The following is a 26,577-nucleotide window of genomic DNA, read 5'->3' as shown; positions in this document are numbered from 1 at the left end:
ATTGTCTAGACAGGAATTAAACAATTAGATAAAATGTAACATAATACTGTACAAATAAAGTGATACTGAATCTTATCATTTACCCCCCATAAACTGCAGGATAAAGTCCAAAATTCCTAGTTTAATATTTAATGCCTTGCATAATTTGGCCTCAACCCACCTACCTAGTACAAGCTTCCTCTGCTCAAATATCCTGTTTCAGCCAAACTGGTCTATTCTTTAAACACACTCTACACTTTCCTACCTCCCTGCTTTCCCCATGTGGTTCCCTCCACCTGAAACCCCTTTCCCCTCAGCTCTCATTGTCAAAATCTATGTTTCCTCCCTTTCTCAACTCAAATGCCCCTGCTGCAAGAAAGCATCAGTGTTTCCTCCAGCTGGGATTAATCTCTTCCTCCTCTGGACATACTTGATACATCTTGTTTGCACCTCTGTTATAATGACTATATGCATGTCTTATATCACAGGAACTTATAAACATATCATAACTCTTTTTCTAGGTTATAAATTGCTAGAGGTCAGTGGGTTCATGCCACATTTATTTTGTATCACCCATACCCCAAGCAAAAAGGCCTTATATGTAGGAATTATTTAATACATATTTATTAATACATTCTTTAGCATATTTAATTAAACATATTTGTATATTTTCATGATAATCAAAAATTGAAAAAATAGCCATTGATATTTATAAACAGTGTTTAGAAAATGAAATTTGCTTTGGTGGAAAGAAAAAACCATCCTGGTGCTTATTATATTTCAAATGGTTTGGAACCAACTATGAACAGCGTTAAAGGGAATGAGGAGCTTGGAAAAGAAGAGGTGGAATGGCCAGTGCACCCTCTGTGGGAACAAAACCCCACAGAAGGGAACCACGGGGAACTTATATTGATTTCCCATTGGCTATGTAGCAGGCAAGTAAATTGCCTTGTTTCATTCTTACAAAGATCTTCTGAAATATTCTTTTCCTCACTTAACAGGTGAGGAGGCCAAGGCTCAGAAGAGTCACTTGCCCATGATCACTGCTCTTATAGCGCCAACTCAGAGCTCAGGCAATGCTCATGTTCTTTCCACTGTGCCTCATTGCTCATGTCTGACTCTTCTAGAAATGTGGGTAAATCCCCTGCCTTCTGTGGGTCTCAGATTTCCATAAAAAATAAAATCAATGGATCAACTTAATTAGACATCTTGAGTCTAAAATTCTTAGCTCCAAAACAGAGGATGGTGATGAGTACATGCAAATGAGGCAATATTTCAGCAACATACATGGGCTTCAGAATAAATATCAAGATCCTCCTACATGTTAATAACACTGAAATTTTGTTACCCAGAAAATATGATGGGTTTTTCTTATCTTGAGTTTTTTAGATTTCTGAAAATTTTAGTCTTGGAATTTATTCCTTGCTTTATATCAAATGTTTCTGTGTCAACTCCTCCTCTCACCTGTGACCTTCTCCAGGGCAAGAACTGTGCCTTACTCATCTTTTCATACCATAAATGCCTCAACAGAGAAAGTGCTCACAGGTTGCTATGAAAAAACTTGGGGAAATCCTTATTAACCTCAGTCTTTAAGTGCAAATTTGTCTAATGAGGAATCAACATAATTGATTTCTTTCAAAGTACCTTACTAGTTTTTAAAATTTTTAGTACCTTTATTCTACTACTCTGACTTTCTATTACTTTAAATATGATGATATAAAAATAGTTTTAAAATACATTTGGGATCCCCCTACCATATAACTTTGAGCAGTTACATGAAATTAGATTATTCTACCCCATCAAAAGACTTAATCAATAGAAAAAATATATTTTCCTTGATCACTTCAAATCTCCTGCCCTTTTGAGCAATACTATATATTGGCAACAAGATGCCCAGAAGAGAGCTAGACCAAATATTTGAAGAGAGGTATGACTGACCCATAAGGGCCTTCTTGTTCTGCTACAGTCCCACCAACATCACATTCTTACAAACCAAGCTACTCTAATTATCTAACACAGAAATATTAGGAGCAACAATATATGATAACCTATAATATCTGAGACATGTGCATGCCAGTCAAATGGAGGTTCAACAAAGGGCACATGCCTCTGTGCAAAAGCCAGCACTGCCATTAGAAAACCAACAAAACCACAGGCCCTATTGATGGTGGATCAGCAGTTTCATTTCTTAGACCTAGTAAAGTACCTGCTTTCAACGTGTTGAGGGTTGACATAGGTGCTTGAAGAACAGAATGTAACATTTTGTGGTGTAAAATTTTCGACACTGTGATTAGAGTATGCACCAGTGGTAGACCTCTGAAGAATCCCATAGCAAGCAAAGTGTCGGCTACTCCCACGTAAATGTAAAACACATAATACGAACTGGTGCTGGTGATAATCACTGCATAGCTGTTATTTCTACTATGAGTACTATTCCCTTTGTCTTGAAGAGGAGTGCTGTAAAGCAAAAGGGAAATTGTTATTTGGCAGCCAAAGTTACTTATTGAATTTCCAATACACGTAAATGGAACTAAACTTGAGTCTAAATAAATAGAATATTTTGCATTAGAAGAGCATGCACCCTTAACCTCAAAATCATACTATTATTGCAAGAAAATAGATACGTTTTTTCACTATTGACATTGAGTTGTTCTTTATTAAATTAAAATATTTGAAGAAAACCCTAAATATGTAATGTTATTTCAAATATTTTTATTGTGTTTCACAGAAACTGAACAGAACTATATTCTTTAGAAACTGCAGGAGCTGCACATGCTCACAATTCATTCATTTTATTTTATTTTATTTTAGATATAGGATCTCACTATATTGTCCAGGCTGGAGTGCGGTGGCTACTCACAATGATACAACACTACAGCCCTGAACTCCTGGGCTCAAGTGATCCTCCTGCTTCAGCCTGTGGAGGAGCTAGGACTACAGGAATGTGTCACCTCACCCAACTAATGGTCATCATTTAAACAAAAAACCTTATTTTTCCACTACCATAATGCTTGGGAGAAATGAAACAAAGTGGATTACAATACATACAAACATAGTGGATTATAATATTTAATCAACAGAAATAAAACACAATCTACACAATAGGACATGGAATACTCACTTTCCAAGGAGCCACAGCACAACCAAAGAAGCAGCCACCTGGAATGGAACAAGACACAGTTGATTTTTTTTTTTCTAACATCTTCACCTATTCCTCCCATGCCCACATCTAAATTCACATCACACCATTTGATGTGTGTACCAATATCAATGTACACACAATTTCATCTTCCTTTGCTTTGTGTTCCTGGGTCCAGCAGCTGTACTAGGTGTTCTAAGTACTATTATTTGTGATGAGACCACATTAAGTTAATGGAATTCAAATTTCACTGAAGTAAATTCTCTGCCATTTCTCTCCTTTACCCAATAGAAACTATTGAACCTCACAAGAAAGCCAAGATCACAGCTGAATGTTTTAAATAATAAACATTTTTTAAAGAAACTAATCTCAGCCTGCTGGCAGATAATCTGTTTGCTATAAATAATTTCATTAGACATTCAGTGATTATAGGGGACTAATACTTGTGAAATCAATTAATTATTGGAAAAGGTGAGATTAATATTAACGGAAATGAATTATGAGTTTCAGGCCAGGCACAGTGGCTCACACTTGTAATACCAACACTTTGGGAGGCCAAGGCAGGCAGATCACTTGAGGCCAGGAGTTTCAGGCCAGCCTGGCCAATGTGGCAAAACTCATCTCTACTAGAAATACCAAAAAATATTAGCCAGGCCTGGTGGTGTACACCTGTGATCCCAACTACTCAGGTGGCCGAGGCACCAGAATTGCTTGAACACAGAAGGTAGAGGTTGCAGTGAGCCAAGATCACACCACTGCTGCACTCCAGACTGGAAGACAGAGTGAGATTGTCTTAAAAAAAAAAAGTTTCAACAGTGTAAAAAGTCACAGTTTATGAATAAAGATAAGGTACATTCAGGTTAAAACATATTATTGGTACTAGGACTACATAGAATCTCTATAGCTTTCTCAAGGTGGAAACATTTGGCTAAGGAACAAATGTTCTGCACCATATATAAACAAACAAAAAACCTTTTTAAACAACTGTGATTTTTGTAGTTCTTTTTATATTTAGATCATCTGTGCTCTGTTCTATTTCAATTTGGCATTCCATTCTCATAAACCATGTAGAGAAATGTAATCTTGTGTTGATACTATCACAATTGGAATATTAGAAATGACACTGAAATTATACAATTAGCCAAATAATACCTTTACCACAGAATGAAACAGAAAAAACAAACAGTTGTGAGTAAAACAATTTTGGAAATGAACACAGAATAAAAATAAATAGGAGAGAAACAAATATGCTTGGAATAAGATATCAACAAGTCTTATTTTATACCTGAATTTGCCTTAAATATTTAACAGTACTTAAGTTTATATAAAAAAAACCTTATGGGGAACACTTAAATTAAGAAATTACATTAGGAAGTACTATACTTTAATGAGGTATATAAGTTTTAGTTAAATTCACATATCAGATAGTATAACGATAAAAATCTAATGGCATTTTTCTCACTTTCCTACTTTTCTTCATTTTACACACAGCTTCTATGCACTGTATCAGTAAAAACTATCCTTGTTTCCTTGAACTTCAAGTTAATTCAAAATGAAAAGAAACCCAGAAATAATCTAGCTATTTCAAAAGTCTTTGTTCTAGCACAAAAGTGTATTTCCTAAGAATAATCGAATTACTCAGGATCCTAGATAAGGGTGTACATTCTAAGTCACTCTTTATTTGGCTATTATTATGTTTTGTTATTACATTTCCCCTTTGTTCTAACTAGAGGAGTGTTAATAATGCTGGCATTGCCAACATTCTTTGAAGATGAGTAAATCTCAGCAATAATTATAATATTTACTAATGGAACAATAACCAAAGCGATGTTCAAAGACTGGTCTAGTCATCATAATATAAAATTATTTCCTCACTGTTTCCACATAGAACTACCAACCTAAACTGCTTCTATTGACTAGAACAAAATATTTTCAAGGACTTAACATAATACTTTTAAAAAATATTTGGTGTATATAAAGCAATTGAGTAAGCAAGTTCTGTCATTTCATTTCCAAAATGTTTTGAGGTTATAAAGTTTATGCAGTTTATGATAGAGTGACAGTCGTAGGTGATTATAGTAAAAAGGAAAAATATTTTTATTTTCCATTTTCTCAGGGCTTTAAGAATCATTCCATACCACATAGAAAACAGTGTGCTTAATACTCAGATTTCAATGCTTCACAAGTCAAATGACACCCTAAAATATAAACCAACTGTCATAAAGCTGCCCTAAAATAATTACTATTAGTCAATAGCAGCAGTGGTATTATGGGAATATACTACATATCTACTGTACTAATAATGTAAAGCCACTCAGGGATTTCTAATCAACAAACAGAAGGGAAGACATAAAGAAACAGGATACAGCAGTTCTATGACATATTCTTAACAATCATAGAATGAAAGCATTAAACAGGATCTTCAGATATTCCAGTCAACAACAAGACTCTCTAGTTGTTTTCAAAAGAACCAGGAAACTGCTTCCTAATATGTTATTTTCATTTCTTCTCCATCTAGTCAATGATGCACTGCCAAGCAGGGGTTCTAAGAATTAACATAATAGAATTTTTTTGCCTATTTATTTGGTGCTAATATCTAAGAACTTACAAAAGATACTGCCCTATAGTAGGGAAAATGTTACGAAATACAAAAGTAGAGTCACTCTCTTTCCAAAATGGTAAGTGCTAACAAACTGAATAGACCAAATTAATTTTTTTTCAGTTTTAATAGTTTTGAAGAAATTTTTTAAAAGACTACATATTTCATATTGCAAAAGGGAAGCATATTTTACCTAACCTATAAAGAAACATAAATCTAAATTGAAATATGACCCTTAGGAAAACTAAAAATAGACAAATCACTTACATCAAGGAATAAATGTATCTTAACCTTTCTTTAGGTTCTCTGGTCATGAGTATAAGGCTCTCAATTGGATTTAAAAGAACTAAACTGTCATCCTGGATTAGCAGTTGTACCAGAATGTGACGTGCTCATGAGACATTTCAATGGTAATGAGAAATGGGCACACTGGTATCATAAAGGAGCTTAGTCTAAAAGAAAAACTATGTAAATTTTGATTCAAAGAAGGCAATAGAATTGTGAACACTGGTGAATGAATTGTTTAGTTGTATAATTGTGCACATACTTTTAAAAAATTACTATTTTTCTACTATCACCAAGTTTTTATTATTCAAAATTTTGAGAGCCAGTTAACTGGCAAGGTCTAGAGGATACTGGCCAAAAATATTCATCATATATTACATTATTTCTTTCCCAGAAAAGGGCAATATCAATTGTTTTGTCCACTAAAAGGTAATTTTTTGCAATAATTGTGACAGTTCAATAAATAATAGACATTTATATGGTATTTATATTCTCTGTTGTAATTTAGTTTCTTTCCCTAAAGGACCAGTTTTCTTGGTTTAGTGAGCTAATAATATTATACACATGTGAAACAGATCAACACTTAATTAATTAAGTATATACCATTTTAAAGGTGCATAAGTTCAACTCCATGGAGCTGCATGAGACAAAGGTCCTATAAATTTACAGAAATCACTACCACATTCAGATAAGTTGAAGACAATCAAGTAATGTGATCTTTCAAGGCAGAGGTTCAAATCATTAACAATTATAAAGGGTTTGTTAAGATTAAATGGGCACAGACTGAGTTTTATTCACATTCATGTTGGTCATTTGGCATGACTGGCAGACATTAATGTGGTAAATTTTAAATACATTTTAATGCAATATTTATTACTCATGTAAAAATAATAAATTACCCAATCTCGTATTTTTGTTAAAGTATAAAAGGAATTATTAAAATTTTCATTATATTGCTGTTATGAACTTGTTCACCTCATACTATCTCAAGTTTTATAATAATGAGAATTAAGGATATTAATGATAACAGCAACAAACCTTGCTCATTATGTAGCAAGCCCTACATTAAGTGTTTTATAATCATGATGTATTTTAAACCACAAAATGGCCTATGTAGCTGTACTATTAAAATCTCCATTGTATAAATGAGAAAATGGGCCCAGCGAGTTTTAACTAACTTGCTCAGTTTCATGGTGTTAATAGAACAGAGTTAGAATTTACACCCTGAGTAGTCGGAGTCCAGAGTTGGCACTATGCTACACTGCATCTTGCATCAAGCCTCCATTTGGTTTGTTTATTTACAACAGCAGGGCAAATAACATGTATTACCACACTCAGAGATCAAATGGAAACAAATGGTTTATTGGTACAGTAGTATACACAAATTTTTGATACATATGTTTAGATATTTCTTGACCATTCAGATGTTACTGGACCATGGTGGAGTGATCAGATGTTACTGGACCATGGTGGAGTGATGACACTTTACAAATATCATCAAGCCTTCTTAATTGAGGTTAGCAACAGCCCAACAATAAGAAAAATGTATAGTTGTAAGTTTGGGTCTCAGTTATTTACACATTTATACTTCCTTAGGAGAGGTGGTTCTTTTTCTGGGTCATTTATTCTCTGAAGGTAGCATGGGCCTTGAGTTTAGATTTAGGTTTTATATTAGGACATACCCAGGGGTGTCCTCTAGAATAAATATCTGCAGTAATCATTCACAAGCTGAATCCAAGCCACAGATGTGTTTTGTTGTGCCCATATGGTGTTCATTCGTTTGTTTTTATTTAGTCAACTACCCGTATTTTAAAATAGAAAATAATTACCCAAAAAAGCTGGATCTCTGTCTTATCCTGATACATAAAAAGATCTGGGAAACCTGACCCCCAGTTCCCTCATGGGAAGCCCTTAGCTGGTGCTGAGTGACAGCTGCCTTCTATAGATAACTGAAGAACAAATGCTCTCCATTCAGCCTCCCAGCCACATCACCCACTGATGCTCCCTGCCAGGCCCTTTTAAGCATTTATGTGGCTGCTCATGATCCATAGAAAAGCCTCATCCACTGCTTCAGGCACCTCTTGTGTCGATGAGGATCTGAACTTGTGGCCTACCATGCAATTTTCATTCTGCCCCCACCCTTTTTTTTTTTTTAACTTGGTGATGTGAAGAACAGTAGGGGCTTGGTAAAGAAACCCCAATGGGGACATTGAAGACAACAAAATTTCTGTAAGCAAGTGTGTGATTTGAGTCTCTAAAATGGTTGTCTAAAATGAATGCTAAGCCACTAATATATACTTTTAATCTCATTCTATGAAGAAATCTTCATTTAAACAGTAATTGCCTGCATATTTAATAATAAAATATCTAGAGCAGCTGTGTCCAACTTTTTGAATAAGAGAACAATTTTGCTTATCGGTGGTGGCACATATCACAAAGACTACGCATGGACTTTTTTCTTTTCTTTAGCTCATCTGCTATAGTATTTTATGTGTGGCCCAAGACAACTCTTTTCTTCTTCCAATGTGGCCCAGGGAAACCACAGGGTTGGACATCCATTTTCTGGAGTCAAATTGTGTCCGGAATTGGTGGGTTCTTGGTCTCACTGACTTCGAGAATGAAGCCGAGGACCCTTGCAGTGAGTGTTACAGTTCTTAAAGGCCGCGTGTCCTGAATTTGTTCCTTCTGATGTTCGGATGTGTTAGGAGTTTCTTCCTTCTGGTGGGTTCGTGATCTTGCTGGCTTCAGGAGAGAAGCTGCAGACCTTCCCAGTGAGCGTTACAGCTCATAAACGCAATGCGGACCCAAAGAGTGAGCAGTAGCAAAATTTATTGCAAAGAGCAAAAGAACAAACCTTCTACAGACCCCAGCGGGTTGTCACTTCCGGCTCAGGCAGCCTGCTTTTATTCTCTTATCTGGCCCCACCCACATCCTGCTGATTGGTCCATTTTACAGAGAGCCAATTGGTTTGTTTTACAGAGAGCTGATTGGTCCGTTTTGACAGGGTGCTGATTGGTGCATTTACAATCCCTGAGCTAGACACAAAAGTTCTCCACCTCCTCACTAGATTTGCTAGATACAAAGTGTCCATTGGTGTATTTACAAACCCTGAGCTAGACACGGAATGCTGATTGGTGTATTTACAAACCTTGAGCTAGATACAGAGTGCCGATTGGTATATTTACAATCCCTTAGCTAGACATAAAGGTTCTCCAAGTCTCCACCAGATTAACTAGATACAGAGTGCTGATTGGTGCATTCACAAACCCTGAGCTAGACACAGGGTGCTGATTGGTGTGTTTACAAACCTTGAGCTAGATACAGAGTGCTGATTGGTGTATTTATAATCCCTTAGCTAGACATAAAGATCCTCCAAGTCCCCACCAGACTCAGAAGCCCAGCTGGATTCACCCAGTGGATCCCGCACTGGGGCTGCAGGTGGAGCTGCCTGCCAGTCCCGCGCCCTGCACCCACACTCCTCAGCCCTTGGGCGGTCTATGGGACTGGGCGCCATGGAGCAGGGGGCGGTGCTCGTCAGGAGGCTTGGGTCACGCAGGAGCCTACTGCAGCGGCAGGTGGGGGGGAGGCTCAGGCATGGCAGGCTGCAGGTCCCGAGCCCTGCCCCGCAGGGAGGCAGCTAAGGCCCAGTGAGAAATCGAGCACAGCAGCTGCTGGCCCAGGTGCTAAGCCCCTCACTGCCTGGGGCTCGCGGGGCCGGCCAGCTGCTCCGAGTGCGGGGCCTGCCGAGCCCACGCCCACCCAGAACTCGCGCTGGCCCGCAAGGGCAACCGCAGCCCCAGTTCCCCCGGCGCCTCTCCCCCAACACCTCCCCGCAAGCTGAGGGAGCCGGCTCTGGCCTTGGCCAGCCCAGAAAGGGGCTCCCACAGTGCAGCAGAGGGCTGAAGGGCTCCTCACGCACAGCCAGAGTGGGTGCCAAGGTCAAGGAGGCCCCGAGAGCGAGCGAGGGCTGCGAGGACTGCCAGCATGCTGTCACCTCTCAGAATGAATTCAAAATTTAGTACAGATTTGCTTTGAGTGTTTTTGTTGTTGCTGTTTATTTATTTACTTATTTATTTATTTAGAGATAGGGTCTCTCTCTGGCACCCAGGCTGGAATGCAATGGCACAATCACAGCTCAGGGCAGCCTTGACTTCCAAGGCTCAAGCGATTCTCCCACCTCAGCCTCCTTAGTTAATGGTAGCATACAGGCACACACCACCATGCCCAGCTAATTTTTTAATTTTTTTGTAGATACGGTGTCTCACTGTGTTGCCCAGGCTGGTCTTGACCCTTGGGCTCAAGCAATCCTCCCCCCTCAGTCTCCTAAAATTCTGGGATTACAGGCATGAACCACCATGCCTGGCCTTTAATTTCAATCCAAATAAAAGCCTTCTATTTTCAGTTTTCTAATCTCTTAACATTTATTATAAAATCTATTAAAAACTCTTATCTTTATATTTAAATATATTTTATATGTAATATGAAATAATAAAATATCAACAGTGATTCTACTTGTTTAATTTCAATCCAAATAACAGCCTTCTACTTTGAGCTTTTGAATCTCTTAACATTTATTATTAAAAATCTATTAAAAACTCTTCTTATATTTGTATTTAAATATATTTTATATGTAATATGAAATAATAAAATATCAGTAGTGGTTCTACTTGTTGATTTTTCAGAAGCTAAGAACTATATGAATCTATACCATTATATACTGTAAAATCACAAATATATGTAATATATACATATATACATATAGTGATATATGTGTGTATATATGCATGCTTATACATGTATACATGTATGTGTATATATACATATTTATGTGTGTGCATATATATGTATACATCCCCAAACTATCTTAATTTAACTTTAAATCCAGTAATACTTTACAATAGAACATTCTTACCTCTGCCAGAAAAATTACTAAGCACCAAATTAGCACAAAAATTAAGCTCTTGTGGAGAGTAATATATCGAAGGTATGTGTTCCATGTAGTCACTGCTGGTATGCTCTCCATATCATCAAAAAAGCACTCCTGAATAAAAGAATTATGGCTATTACAATAAGACAGTACAGTTTCATGCCACCATTGTGGTTTTATTTTTAATATATGAAAATAAAAGAATAGTATTACTTGAATCTAAGTGTATTTTAACAAATATAAATCATTATAAATGCCATGTATGATGTCATTCTATAGCCAGAATAATGTTTACTGGAGCAACACAGCTTTATTAAAAATGAGAAACATCGTAATTTTTCAAAATTCTAAAAATGTATCGCTGATTATATAACTGTATTATTATTGGACAATTTTACCATTAAAGGCTTAACAGTGGCATACCTTTTATCAAATGAATGATACCATCTAAATGAAGTTTCCCAGAACTCTCTTTGATTTAACCTGTTTCTTCAGGGGTCCATGGACAAGTACAGTTCAGTATACTTCTAGCTATAAAGGTCTTCCAATAGACTGAAAGCCCATTTGTGTTTGAACATTTCTTAGTAACTTAGGACTTTCTCTCTTTCCAGCTGTGATTTAAATTACATAATTCTCATCCTAGGCATATTCCTCTAGAAATCTTTGTCTTTTGGCATAGAAATACATTTCAAAAATTTGAAAAAGAGAGATTCCAGATGGTCCAAAGGAAAAAGAGTTTTGTTTCTCACAAAATCAACAAAACTCATGGGAAAGCTCTATGAATCACAAAGAAGGGCTCCTATGGAATTGGGATATAGTGCACTGGTTAGGAGTATGCATTTTTTGAGTCAGACAGATCTGGATTTGAACCCAACCTCCACCATTAACATCCTAGGAGCCGCTTGAATTCAAGCATGTTGCTGAACTCTGAACTTTAGTTTCCTTATCTGCAAATGTGAAAAATTTTAAATACCTTCCAGGGTAGTTGTGGGGACTAAATATATGCCACCTAGCACTAGATGCAGTCCGTTAATAGAAACTATTATTAGTCAAGGATATCATTCTTTACAACTAAATTTTTAGGCTCAGGATTGAGAAATTCATTTAGATTGATATTAAACTATATAGATGGGCTGGGCGCAGTGGCTCAGGCTGGACGTGGTGGCACACGCCTGTAATCCCAGCACTTTGGGAGGCTGAGGTGGGTGGATCAAAAGGTCAGGAGTTCAAGACCAGCCTGGCCAACATGATGAAACCCCTTCTCTACTAAAAATACAAAAATTAGCTCGGCGTGGTGGTGCATGCCTGTAATCTCAGCTACTCAGGAGGCTGAGGCAGGAGATTAGCTTGAACCCAGGAGGCAGAGGTTGCAGTGAGCCGAGGTTGCACCATTGCACTCCAGCCTGGGTGACAGAGCGAGACTCCATGTCAAACAAACAAACAAACAAACAAACACACAAAAAAACACTATATAGATGAATTATCATTTAGGAAACCTTCATAAAGTATAGAAATACTAAAATTACACACTTTAGGGATCTATTTTATTCCCTCATTTTACAAAGAAGGAAACTTCTGCCTACAGATGTTAATGGCTTGTGTCTTGTCAAAGGTCACATTATTCACAAATGATCTATACTATTAAACATATCAATTCATTACAACCCTGCCCATGGCTCATTTCATCCATGGCATTAAGTTTTCTACTAAAACAACAAAAACTCTCCTTTTTATATTATTTCCTGTTTTAAAAATAAAATGCTTTTATTCTTAAAACCTAATAGAACAAAATTTCTGTCTGAAGATTGGCACTAGTACATGTTAAGCTTATATACATTCTCTAAAAGAAATCTTTTCAGAAACCCAATGTATAAAGCAAACTCACAAGATAGAAAAAAGCCCACACTAGCTAAATTCAGGCAAGACTGATATACAAACCAGAATGTGAGTTAGTCCTATCAAGAGGCTAAATGTTTATATACCTTATATATGCTACTTCCATACAGATTATTTTGCGAGCTATAAATAATGAAAGCTACTATTTATTTATACAGTTATTTATACTGCACCTCTTCCCACAGAGGGTTCAAGATGGTAATAAAGCAAATGCTTTCTAACTTATAGTCACAGTTATCACTGGCTTAGTAGAGGACCAAAAACTAAATCCTTTCCCATTTTATGGGAAGAGATATGTCCACTGCAAAAAGAAATCATTTGTTATTTTACATTTTAAAGTTGCTTGTATAATTAATGAACTTCATACTTTCTGAGTTTTAAGATACATCTTATCCTAATCCTATGATTTTAGTAAATTTTGTTACATGCTACATATTGCATTCTACTCAATTGCACTCTGTGGGGTGAAATACCCCAAGCGATGTATACCTACCTTTAAGTCTTCTTCGTTAATTTCTTCACTTATTTCCAAGCCAGTTTCTTGAGATAACCTTCTTGAATATATATCCAGTTCAGTCAAGTTTGCCTGAGGGGCCAGTGACACTTTTCGTGTGGATGCTGTTGTCTTTCGGTGAATGTTCTGACCTTGGTTAACTGAGTGTGTCATCAGGTTCAGAACAGACTGCCTCCTTCGTGCCTGAAGCGTGGGGCCAGTGCTGATCACGCCGATGCGAGGCAGTATCGCCTCTCCCTGCTCAGAATCTGGTACTAAGGACAGCCTTCTCTCTAAAGGCTCATCAGAATCCTCTTCGATGCCATTCATTTGTAAGGGAGTCTTTTGTACAATGGAAAATTTTCGTATAGAGTTGATTGGATTGAGAATAGAATTCTTCCTTTTTTCCCCAAACTCTCCAGTCTGTTTAAAAGATTGTTTTTTTGTTTCTGTCCAGGAGACAGGAGCATCTCCTTCTAATGAGAAACGGCGTAAGGTCTCAGTTAGGATTGAATTTCTTCTTTCTGCACTAAATTGGTCGAAAGAATCACATCCCATGAGTTTTGAGCTAAAGTCTGGCCGTAGATTTTGGAGTTCTGAAAATGTCCCATAAAAATAGCTGCTACCTTCATGCAAAATTAATATTTTGTCAGCTTTCTTTAAATGTTCCATTTTAGAAGTGACCAAAATCCTAGTTTTGTTAGCCATCAGTTTACAGACACAGCTTTAAGATATAAAAAGATATAAATATCAATTTTATAAATACTTTATTGTAATATGTCTCGTATTTTAGCATTTTGTGAATGTTTTATTGCATATAATCTCTATCATACAATTTTATTATATTTTAAATGATTCTATAAGTACTCTGTAGTAATTAAATTGGTACCTTGTGAATTCTGATAGCATGAAATAACATGCTATATTGAAAAGTTGCATGTTAACAGACTGAGAATGAAATTAAATTTCCTATATTAAGTAGATATTTGACTTTGAGCAAATCATTTATCCTCTGGGTCTCTCAGTTTATTTATCTAGAAAATGAGGAAATTATTAGATGATCTTTAAGGTCCCTAGAGATTTGTACTTCATTTGTTTTAAATGTCAGAGCTTTGTTACTCTTTAAATTTTCTATTAATTTCTTTTTTACATTTTAGGTTGACCACCAATTTATTTCTCAAGTGTTTACATTAAGACTAATCTGTTTCACTAAAAATAAAACAGCAATAATAACAACTGAGAATTCGATAATTAATTTGACTCTCCTCAAATAGAATTTTAATCTATTTTAGAAGTAAATCCTGACTAGAATCATCTAAGACATATCAGTTTTTTTGGGCATTAAAATGTCATATATCATATAGAAAGATACATTGTTCTAGATTATACTGTAACACACTAACACAATACAAATGTAGTAAAGTTTATATTGATAGAAGTTACTTTTCACAATCTCAGGGTTGAAAAGATAGTATCTTGGATATTAAATTTAACTAAATTCTAAGAAAGGTACTTCTAGGAATAACCCAGCCATTTTATATACATATACATCTTTATTGCTTAAAATCTTTATTTTAGAAGAGTATAATAACTGTTCTCCTAATAAACTACTTGATAGTCCATTAAATCATTTTGAAACTTTGAAATCAAGCCATATAACTGACTGTCTGTCTGTCTAGGGAATTTCATGTACATTGGACCCTAACAGGAGTTCCAAGGAAATATAAGTCCTGAGCTCTGTGTGACTGAGGAGGAGATCTCCAAGGAATTATTGAGGTAGATGAGTAGTCTAAGCATTCACCTATATTAAACCAGTAAAACACTTAGCATATATATTTTCTTAAGAAGGTTACTATCTAAGGAGAAGACAGAATAAAATACTAACACAAAAAGTAAATAAAAATGTTAAGTATAATAATAATTAAATATATATCACAAGGCAATGATACTGCAAAAACTACATAGATAGCAATTGCTATAACAGTATAGCAATGAGAGAAACTGGTTTAGCATGAGGCGGTGAGAAAAGGTTTTAATGGAAGTAATCTTGAATCCTGGCCCGGTAGGGCAGATCAGATTTGAGTTAATACCATGCTACATTCTGCCATACCAACAATGGTGAACATATTTCTCAAGAGGTAAAATGCAATCTATGATGGGACAGTCTGTCTTTCTTTTATTTTAGCATGAGCATTATAAGTAAGGTATTCAAAGAACATACCTTTCAAATATTTCTTTTTCTGTTAAAACATCTAGGTATCCAAAAGGAGAGTCTAATAAATACAAATCAGCATCTTTGTATACTGCTCTAAAAAGAAAATGGAAATTAAATTACATTTCCTCTCTATTTCCTGGTCTTTTAGTGTAGATGATTTGCCTTAAACAGTTCACTACATGCATTACAATATGGTCACCACATCGATTCACTGAAATAACACTATTCTCAAAAGTGGTGCAGAAGTAGCACTTTTATACATGTTTTTACTAGGGTAGATAATTTTAAATGAGGAATAAAGGAATAAGTTGCAGAAGATTTTTATCACTTTTCACAACATTCCAAGAACTGCTGAAGTGATTTTGCTAACTGTAAGTGGCATAAACTAGCAAAAGTCACAAACTGAACTGTACCACAGCATACACTTTAAAATATTACCTTAAAAAATATTTTAACAATAGTATCTATTTAGAGGCAAGTACCATGCTATGTGCTCAAAATACAATGGCAAAAATTATACAGTTCCTGCCCTTGAAGATGTTGGGTTTTGGTGAGGACACCAAAAAGAAAATAAACTATTCCAAACTGTAAAATGTCAGAGACAGCTAATAAATTACATTACTTATGTGAAATTATTTTTAAAATGTTTTTCTAAGTGTTAACCACTATCAACAAATTGATAGCAGTGCTGCCACAACTGTATAATTGATATTGCATTTTGTTCCTTGTAGTTTCAGTCTCTATATCATATTCATAAAAGTTCCAAATAGGGAAAGTATGAGTAAGTCACAACAAAATGTATATCCATATTATTTTACTATTTAGCTAAAATATGAAACTATAAGCAAGTAAAATCTACATTGACTTGACCTTAGAACAGTAATAAAGATGAAGACACAGTTCCCATATTAATAGAAATGAGATAATTTCTTCATAACATTTAAATTTTTCAGGTGTGATTGTTAGTAACCTTACTTATATCTCAAGTACATAGGATTCTCTGTTTATACATGTAATTGTTGGTACTTCTGTAAAAAAGAAAATTGTATTCAGCACACAATTAAGAAATTTTTAAAGCCAACTTAAAATTTTTTAAAAAAACCAATGGCAAAACTTTAAAAGTCTAAAACAACCTTTATAGTGTAACTTATTTTTGAAGACAGTATGCAAGAGCTACATAATGGATCCCATCAAAATGTACACAGTTTCTTCCCCACACTCAGTTCTTAATTCTCTCCCTCACATCTATGACAAGTTTCTTACGAGATTAGAAATAAGAAATTCATCATCCAAAACTGGACAACACATTACACATTCTGATCAGAATAAGAATAGACAATTATTTTTAGTTCCTCAAAGTGTGTGCACCTTACAGCAAAACCAAATCTTAAACTGATAACACAAACTCAGTTCTATGTTGGATGTCTAGAAGCCATATACTCTATCTTATCTAAATTTGTGGAATGCTTAGAATAAGTCTTACTTTGGCTCACAGATAAAAATAATCAACTTCCATTTATTTAGAAGCCTGTGAATTATCCATATCTATTGATTTATTGCCTTACAGTGTATTTCCAAGATCAAAGCATGGTTTAATGTAAAGAATCAAAAGGACCTGGTTCAAATTGTGACTCTACCATTTTCCTGTATGGCTTTTGGCAAGTTAACATCTAACAGCCTCAATTATCTTATGATCTCTTCTGTAAAGCAGGGAGAACAATTCTTACTTTGCAGAGCTGTAAGGGGATTACATACACACAAAAGTACACACATGACTAGAATACTACCAGGCAATTGCAGGTGCTCAGTTAGGGTTAGTTTCCTGTCTCAGCTTTTGGAAAGCAACAGAAAGTAAGTGAAAGGAGCCAAAACATCAATGAGTCAATGTGATTTCTTGTTAACGACTTTGGCAACAAAGTGAGAAGAATTTTGTTCAGATAAAGCTTGAGAAACATTTGACATCAGAGTCACCAATAATTGTTTAAACTGAAAGTTACAGTTTAACCACAAAGCTCTCTCCTTGACATACATTATCTATATTTACATCTCTTTGACAGCTTTAAAATGCTTGGACCAAGAGTGTTTCTACTAAGGGACCTCCTCCCCCAACAATGTTAATGCATTTGTCCTGTTTATTTTAAATATTATAGATTTTAAGCCAAGTGACATCATTTGCCTTCCTATTTTGTTATGAAAATTATGATGAAAAATTTTGAAAATGTATGTTTATCTATACCAAGAAGCCTAAAGCTGGTGTGTACATGGGAGTGGCAGGGTCTGTGATGGAACTAACAGATATTTACATCTTCTCTGTCCAGTATTATGCAGAATCCTAGAGTTTTCCATTTGTAGTAAACTATACTATGAGGCAAACAAATACACTGACACCAAGATATGGGCACAGATTCTGAGTAACCATAATCTCTACCAAATCTGGATACTATACCATTATTTATAGTTCTTAAATGTGATTCTTAACCCACTAGCCATAAAACCCCAGCATTTTTTCAATTCCAGAAACAGAATATAAAGCAATAGAGAAATGTCTGTAATTTTTTTACATGAATGACATTTACAGCAAATGCTTGCTAGACCAATAATTAGTTATTCACCTTGCTAAAGAAATTCTTGCTCGTTGACCTCCACTCAGTGTGATTCCACCTTCTCCAAGAACTATATTGTCTTTCTCTGCAAACTTGGAGATGTCCTATTACCAAAAATAGAAAATTAGAGAGTCACTTTTAGTATGCTCAATCTGAATTTGAAAGGCACATCTTCCTTCTAATGTAATCATATATCACACTAATGCTTTAACCACAGTTGAAATTTTGAACATTGCATCTCCATTATTTCAAATGCAATTTATTTAGTTGGTCAAAAACAACATTGCTGAAATTTTAGATGTAAATTTTTCTGTAATTTTTAAAATGTCATGAATGATCATTAAATAATAATTATAAAATACCAAAAGTTAAAATATGTGTATATTTATGGGTATATAAATATGTGTAGATCATCCATAGGTCCATTTTACAAATTCAAATGTTATCAACATACTAAAATGTACTTTTCTCCAATTTAAGTTCATTCTTTTCAAAAGAAATCTCCCAAAATGAACAAACCTCCTAAGAAGAGAAACTAAAAGAACATTATTCACACTCCTGCAGGATCTAAGTATCTTCACTGGGCTTCCATGGGTCCAAGGCAATTCCTTTCCATGCTTCTGTCACCTATCCTCCCAACTAAAACAGCTTTCTTCCTCATCCGTCCTCAGCACCTCATTCTCACGACCTCTCTCCATTCATTCTGCCCCTCCTGTCATCCTTTCTCCCAGGTAATGAATATTTCTGTGGTAACAATCATTCTAGGCATTGTAAAAGAAGACTGGAATTTATGCAAAATAGTCCTTGACTCCTAGGCATTGTATGTCTAATTTAGAAAGTAAGTCATAATCCTGGAGAAAGCTAAATACTATCCCAAAGATTTAACTAACCATTTTAAGATAGTTTATAAAACAGTTCACAATTAATTGGCAAATTAATTTTGTACAAAGCAGAAGTATACAATAGATAGAATACCCTAGAGGCTTTCAAACCGATGGGATTTGGTCTGAGACTTCAAGAATGTGAAGAGTTAGATAGGTAGTAAACTCTCGCCTTAAAAAAAAAAAAAAAAAAAAAAAGGCTCTCTCCCTTTTCTCCTCCCATCCTTGTACATTCGTTTCCACCTCCTCCTTCCTCCCCTCTACTAAAACTTCTCTTCCATATGCTTCTTCCTTCTTCTTTCACAATCCAGAAATAATCCAATATTATCTATCTCTAAAGTGTCAAAATGGTTACTTCTGTTATTCATTTGTTCCATTTATCTACCATATGGACATAAATAGGACTTCACATGCAAAACTCCAAATGCACAAAGTAAATAGATTAATAAGTAGTAATTTATATTAAGAACCATTTGGTGGTTCCTGTTGGCTGGAATCATGCTAGCTGCTGCCCTCAAGGAACTGTTGCTATCAACATTTCTGATCTAGAGTAACAAAAGGCCTGTGAAAAAAATGCTGACATGTTGGAGGAGATGTAGCAGGACTCAGTGGACTCAGCTACTTAGGCACTGGAGAAGTAAAATATAGAGAGGTCATTAATACCCATAAGCACTGCTTATGAGAAGGACCTTCAGTGGTTATGAGACATGTAAAACATAGGTCTTTATTTCTTTCTACCTGGCCTAAATGAGCATGCTTTTGTTCAACTCATGAACTGGACCACATACCTAGGATTCCATCCAAATAACAAGAATTGCAGTGGATTTCACTCATAATTTAGAAGTTAGAGTTCACACCTAATTTAGAAGGTAATAAGGTAATTTAGAGGTGTTCATGCAAGTGCTCCTTTAGTGAGGCTGAAGATTTCAGTTTTACAGCAATTACAAAACAGCTCGTGTGTGTATTTCTTCTCTCCTGCCTCACATTTTTCCTTTTTCAAATCGTATTCTCTTTTTAAAAACTAAATCTGGTTGGGCATAGTGGCTCACTTATAATCTCAGCACTTCAGGATGCTGGGTGGGAGAAATGCTTGAGATTGGAAGTTTGAGACCAGCCTGGGCAACATAGCAAGACCCATCTCTACATAATTTTTTTTTCTTTTAAATTAGCTGGGCATGGTAGCATGCACCTGTGGCCCCAGCTACACAGGAGGGCGAGGCAGGAGGATTGCTTGAACCCAGGAATTCGAGGCTACAGCGAGCTATGATCACACCACTGCACTGCAGCCTGGATGACAGAGCAAGACTCAATATCTAAAAAACAAAACAAAACAAACAAACAAAAAACACTTAAATCTTTTGGAGAAAAAAAGAGAATGAAGAGAATGGTTTGCTTTTGCCTTGTATGAATAGATTCACTGTAGGCTTTTGAAAAAGAGGCAAATTTTCTAATACATTATTAAAAAGCAGGAGGTTGCTAGAATTATTACAGTTTTCCATTGTTTTTTTCAAATTTGAACTCAACATTGTATTAATTAAATTGGTTAAAATTTCAAAATATTTTTAAGTATTAAAAATAAGTAGTTATCTTGACAGTACGATTATAACACAGTTGACTATAGAAAATAGATTATTGATTTAGAGAGTATAGAATCCTAGCCCAGTGCAGGCAATTAATGAAGATTTATGGAAAGAAGGAAAAGAGACAGGGAAGGGAAGTTAATCAAATATTAAGTTAAAAATAAAGAAGTACATAGAAGAAAATAAATAAATGTGTGCAGAGGAGAAAAAGAGAGAAAATTGGAGAAGCAAAAATTGTCAGAAGTAGAAGTAGATATCTATATATTAAAAAGTCAAAAAGGTAATAGCGGGAAAAAAGGACAAGAATACTGAAGGGGACAGCAAGAAACAGACAGAAGATAAGGAACTACAGTCTATACTTTAGAAAATGTCCCTGCTGACAACAACCAAGCTGAGAATCAAATCAAGAACTCAATCCCTTTTACAACAGCTGCAAAAAAAAAAAAAAAACAACAACAAAAAACACTAAAATACATGAAAATATACTTAACCAAGGAGGTTAAAGATCTCTACAAGGAAAACTACAAAATGCTGCTCAGAGAAATCACAGGTGACACCAACAAATGGAAACACATCCCATGCTCATGGATGGGTAAAATCAATACTATGAAAATGACCATACTGCCAAAAACAATCTACAAATTCAATACAATTCCCATCAAAATATCATCATAATTCTTCACAGAACTAGAAAAAAATCCTAAAATTCATATGGAACTAAAAAAGAGCCCACATAGCTAACGGAATACTAAGCAAAAAGAACAAATCTGGAGGCATCATATTACCCGACTTCAAATTATACTACAAGGCTATAGTTACTAAAACAGCCTGGTACTGGTACACAAATAGGCAAGTAGACAATGGAACAGAATAGAGAACCCAGAAATAAAGCCAAATACTTAAAGTCAACTGATCTTTGACAAAGCATACAAAAACATAAAGTGGGGACAGGATACCCTATCTAATAAATGGTGCTGGGAAAACTGGCAAGCCACATGTAGAAGAATGAAACTGGATCCTCAATGCTCACCTTATACAAAAATTAACTCAAGATGAATCAAAGACTTAAATCTAAGACCAGAAAACACAAGCATTCTAGAAGACAACATTGGAAAAACTCTTATAGTCATTGGTTTAGGTAAAAAGTTCATGACTAAGATCCCAAAAGCAAGTAAAACAGAAACAAAAATAAATACATGGGAAATAATTAAACTGAAAAGCTTTTGCACAGCAAAATAAATAATTAGCATGGTAAACAGACAACCTACAGAGTGGGAAAGAATATTCATAAACTATGCATCCGATAAAGGACTAGTATCCAGGATCTACAAGGAACTCAAACAAATCAGCAAGAAAAAAAAACAAATAATTCCATCAAAAAGTGGGCAAAGGACAGAATAGACAATTCTCAAGATATACAAACAAATAACAAACACAGGAAAAAATGCTCAACATCACTGATTATCAGGGAAATGCAAATTAAAACCACAATGAGATACCATCTTACTCCTGCAAGAATAGCCACAATTAAAAAGTCAAAAAATAATAGATGTTGGCATGGATGTGATGAAAATGGAACAGTTTTACACTGCTGGTGGGGTTGTAAACTAGTACAACCACTGTGGAAAACAGTATGGAGATTCCTTAAAGAACTAAAAGGAGAACTACCATTCGATCCAGCAGTCCTACTGCTGGGTATCTACCCAAAGGAAAAGAAGTCATTATATGGAAAAAAAAAAAAAAAAGCACACTCATGTTTACAGCAGTACAATTCATAATTGCGAAAATATGGGTCCAACCTAAATGCCTATCAATCAACAAGTGGATAAAGAAAATGTGGCATATATACACCATGGAATACTATTCAGCCAAAAAACGGAATGAAATAATGGCCTTTGCAGCAACTTGAATGGAGCTAGAGACAATTTATTCTAAATGAAGTAACTCAGGAATGGAAAACCAAATATCGCATGTTCTCACTTACAAGTGGGAGCTAAGCGATGAGGCTGTGAAGGCATAATAATTATATAATGTGCTTTGGGGACGATAAAGGAAGGTTGGGGCTGGGGGGGATAAAAGACTATATATTGGGTACAGTGCACACTGCTCAGGTGATGGGTATATCAAAATCTCAGAAATCACCACTAAAGCACTTATCCATGTAACCCAAAACCACCTGTAGCCCAAAAACTATTGAATTAAATTTTTAAAAAAGAAAAAGAAAATATCCCTTCTGGATTTAAATGTCCAAAGACTACAAATGCAATTTCATTATACCAATTTTTTAAGACAATAATTAAGAGGCTGTTTCAGTCAAATTTCTATCTTAGGTGTCTATAACATTTATATTTTAAACAAGTCAAGGAAATAGGAGGAGGGAGAATGGAAATAAAGTATTCCCCTCCTTCTTTCCCATATGAATAAGGTGAAAAAATATTAGAGAAAGAGATCAGAAGAGTTCACGTGAACTCAGGCTTTGCATACTCAGATCGAATGGAACATCAAATTCCTCCAAAGACCAGAAACAGCCCTCCTTTTAGTCTTATCATTCTTCAAATCCAACTTAAAGCTTGTTGAGGAAAAGGAGAAAATGCTTTAAGAAAATGAGGGATTTAGGGACGGAATTGCTAATAGTTTCTTGGTACCATGTTACTCTGTCCATTTCAATTATAACCACAAGCTACTCTGATTCTTTTTTTATTTTAAGAGTAGTGTTGTGTGTCCCAGTGCCTGGTCTTTTCAACACTTTGAGTCAGTAAGCCATGGTATGCATTCCAGGAGGGCCCAGGCCTCCCTGGGGAGATGGCTGATAAGAGACAGTACTCTCCTCCCCCTTGTCCCAGATTAGAGGGAATGGGATTCCTCAGGGTGAAACCTTCCCCCATACTTGGGAGATCTTCCAGGTTGCGTGTACCCTGGGAAAAATGCCATAAAGAAATGCATCCAAGTGTCCTTTCTCCTGAGTCACTGCTGAGTTGAAATCTGAATTATGTTTGTAAAATTCATTTTGAGAGCTATCAGATGTCATGTAAACTGTGCTTGTAGTGGTTGCTCAATAAGTAACAAAGCTGGATTACTGAATTGGATAATGTGAGACCCAGAATTTGAACCCTGGTCTGTCTGGCTTATTGTGAAATCTCAGTTACTTAACAGCTCTCTGACTCAATTCCTCTAACAAAAACCTGGGTCAAATAATAGTTTATGTTTCATAAAGAGTGCTAACTATGAAAATTAAGAAAGTGGCATTTATAAAGTAATTCTATAAATATAAAGCAATGAGATAAAATGTAACAATCCAAGTGGAATTTTTTTTAATTCTAAAATAAAACTTGGCTGGACACGGTGGCTCAAGCCTGTAATACTGGCACTTTGGGAGGTCAAGGCAGGTGCATCGCTTGAGCCCAGGAGTTCAAGACCAGCCTGGGCAACATAGTGAAACCCTGTCGCCACAAAAAATGCAAAATTTAGCCAGGTATGGTGGCACACACCTGTAGTAGTCCTAGCTACTCTGGAGATTGAGAGGTGGGAGGATCGCTTGAGCCCAGGAGGTCAAGGCTGCAGTGAACCGTGATCACTCCATTGCACTCCAGCCTGGGTGACAGAGTAAGATCTTGTCTCAAAAAATAAATAAAGTAAAATAAAATAAAACTTTAAACAAAATACAAAACATGAGTAGTAACATTAGTCAAAGAGCAAAATGACCTGTTTTCTAGCCCTGTCTCCATTACTGGACTAACAGCTTTGAGGAAGTCTTTTCTGGCCCTAACTTGTCCATCTATAAAATGGGTATAATAATATCTTCCTTTAACAGTTGTAAAAATTTGAAGTAATTTAATATAAAGGGCTGGCCCATAATATACACTCAAACATTGGTAACTCTCATAATTTTGTAATGAGATATTTATCAATGATCTATATATGACATTCATTTCCATTTATCCTTGAATAGAGTGTTTACCTGATGTGATAATATGCCCCATTCTACCATTACAAAAAAAAAGCAGATTTTCAAGGCCTGATCACGTAGCTTTTATTAGCATATCATCATAAGGTATGTACAAGAGATGATGCACACAAAAAGCACTGAACTTAGAATCAGAAGCTCAAGTCCCAGGTTTGCATGACCTTGCCAGATGTACTATTGTTGAAGTTGGTATGTATGTAGCCATGTGATTTTAAACTAAAGGCTAGGATTCTTAAGGGTGAGGTCAAGGTAGACATGATGTTCCCAGACAAGATCTTGGTTTCTTTCACCTTCCAAGCACGACCACACTAGAGATGACCAATTAATTTTATTTTACAATGCTAAATTGTACTATGATATTTTTATTCATCTTATTACCTTATAAACGAATTGAGGGAGGATATATAAGTTCTTTACCTTGTCTTTTCTGAGAAAATGTATCTTGCTTTTAGGTTGACTAATCGTTTATTTGAAATTTCCACTAGAATATGTTTCAGCAGTAAAAACAAACAAGAATATCTTTAAATCCCCACACTTGTTGCTAATTGAATAACATACTACTGAATGAAAAATACCTAGATACATAAATATTTTAATAATCAACCCCACAGTAACCTTCTCGATAAGTCAATATCAGGATACTGTAAGAAAGTAGATTTATGAAACCTGCCTTCAAGCACTTCTGTGCTTGAATTCACTTGCTCACATTTACTTGCAGTCTGGACTAGACTAGACTGAAAGTGTAAGCTTTTGTAGTTCATAAATACGTTTATTAGATGCTATGTGATTTACCCTGGCATTTACTATCCACACCCCTCCTCATAAAAATGACCTACCAATAATATCATTGCAAATAAATCTCTATGATTTTGTGATCTTATTTTTCTAAGACATACCCTCATGAATGGGATGGCTAGGTCAAAAGTATGCATTTTCTTTATTTTTAAAAGATATTGTCAGGTTCCTTTACAAAACAACCAAAAGAATTATATTTATATTAGCAAGTTTTGAAAGTACCCTTTTCCCCATAATCACCACCACCAACAGATATTAATACAATCACACCTCAATTTTTGCTAATTTGCCATTTTAATTTGTATTTTCCTTAATACCTATGAAATTGTAAATACTGGCCATCTGAATTGTTCTCCTGTGAAATGCCTATTTTTATTGAAGTCTGTGTTATACATTCATTTTTATTTGTATGTAATAGATGTTAAAAACCTTTTTTGCTGCATATGTTAAAAAACATTTTTTCTTTTCTCTTTTTCTTTTACACTATCCATAGACCATCTATCATGTGCACAGTTAACATTTCATGAAATCATTATATCTGCTTGAAATTGGAATTCCTGTATTTGTTTGCTATCTTTTTTTCTTCTAGTATTTCAAGTGACAAATTCCTATATTTGTTGAAAAGTACTACCCAATCTTCAGGTTATACATTGAGTATCCTATATTTCTTTTCAAATATTATCGCTTTTTAATTAAAAAATTTAATCAAGGTATAATTTATGGTTATATTTGGTATGAGACATGAATCTAACCTCATTTTCTTTTACTTGGATAGCAAGCATGATTTATTAAATTAATATTTTTATACTGAATTCATTTAGCATCTATCATATATCATATTCTCATATTTCCTAAGATCCATTTCTGGCTTTTCTGTTTGGTTCCTCTGATCCATTTTTTTATTCCTGTATTAACGTTGTGCTAGGTTTTTTGGCACTTTGGTTTTTTTTTTTTTAATGGCTCTAATATCTAACAACGCATAAATCTTATTCATAAATTTCTTGACTCTCTTTGGTCATTTAGTCTTCCATATAATAACAAATATTAACAACACTAATAACATAAATAATAAGAAGAATAGCTAATGGATATTTGTGCTTACTATATGTCAGGCACTGTTTTAAGCATATCCATAAGAAAAGATGAATGTTATCCCAAAGATAACATAGCTAATAGATGATAGAGCCAGGATTCTAACTAAGGCAATTTGTCTACAAAGCA

General features: G+C 35.2%; 1 protein-coding gene across 1 annotated transcript in view; it reads right to left on the bottom strand.

The window, feature by feature from the left end:
- Window positions 1-26,577, bottom strand: part of CFTR (CF transmembrane conductance regulator) — a 184,252-nt gene that overhangs the window by 62,709 nt on the left and 94,966 nt on the right. The window contains exons 14-19 of the mRNA XM_063708070.1: window positions 18,146-18,240; window positions 15,540-15,626; window positions 13,319-14,042; window positions 10,915-11,043; window positions 3,101-3,138; window positions 2,186-2,436 (exon numbers count right to left, since the gene is read on the bottom strand). Of these exons, the coding sequence (XP_063564140.1) occupies window positions 2,186-2,436; window positions 3,101-3,138; window positions 10,915-11,043; window positions 13,319-14,042; window positions 15,540-15,626; window positions 18,146-18,240 (1,324 nt within the window). The remainder of the gene's footprint in view (window positions 1-2,185; window positions 2,437-3,100; window positions 3,139-10,914; window positions 11,044-13,318; window positions 14,043-15,539; window positions 15,627-18,145; window positions 18,241-26,577) is intronic.

Source organism: Gorilla gorilla, chromosome 6, assembly GCF_029281585.2.
Source record: "Gorilla gorilla gorilla isolate KB3781 chromosome 6, NHGRI_mGorGor1-v2.1_pri, whole genome shotgun sequence".
Classification (NCBI taxonomy): Eukaryota; Metazoa; Chordata; class Mammalia; order Primates; family Hominidae; genus Gorilla; species Gorilla gorilla.
This window is presented reverse-complemented; position numbering and strand designations above follow the sequence as displayed.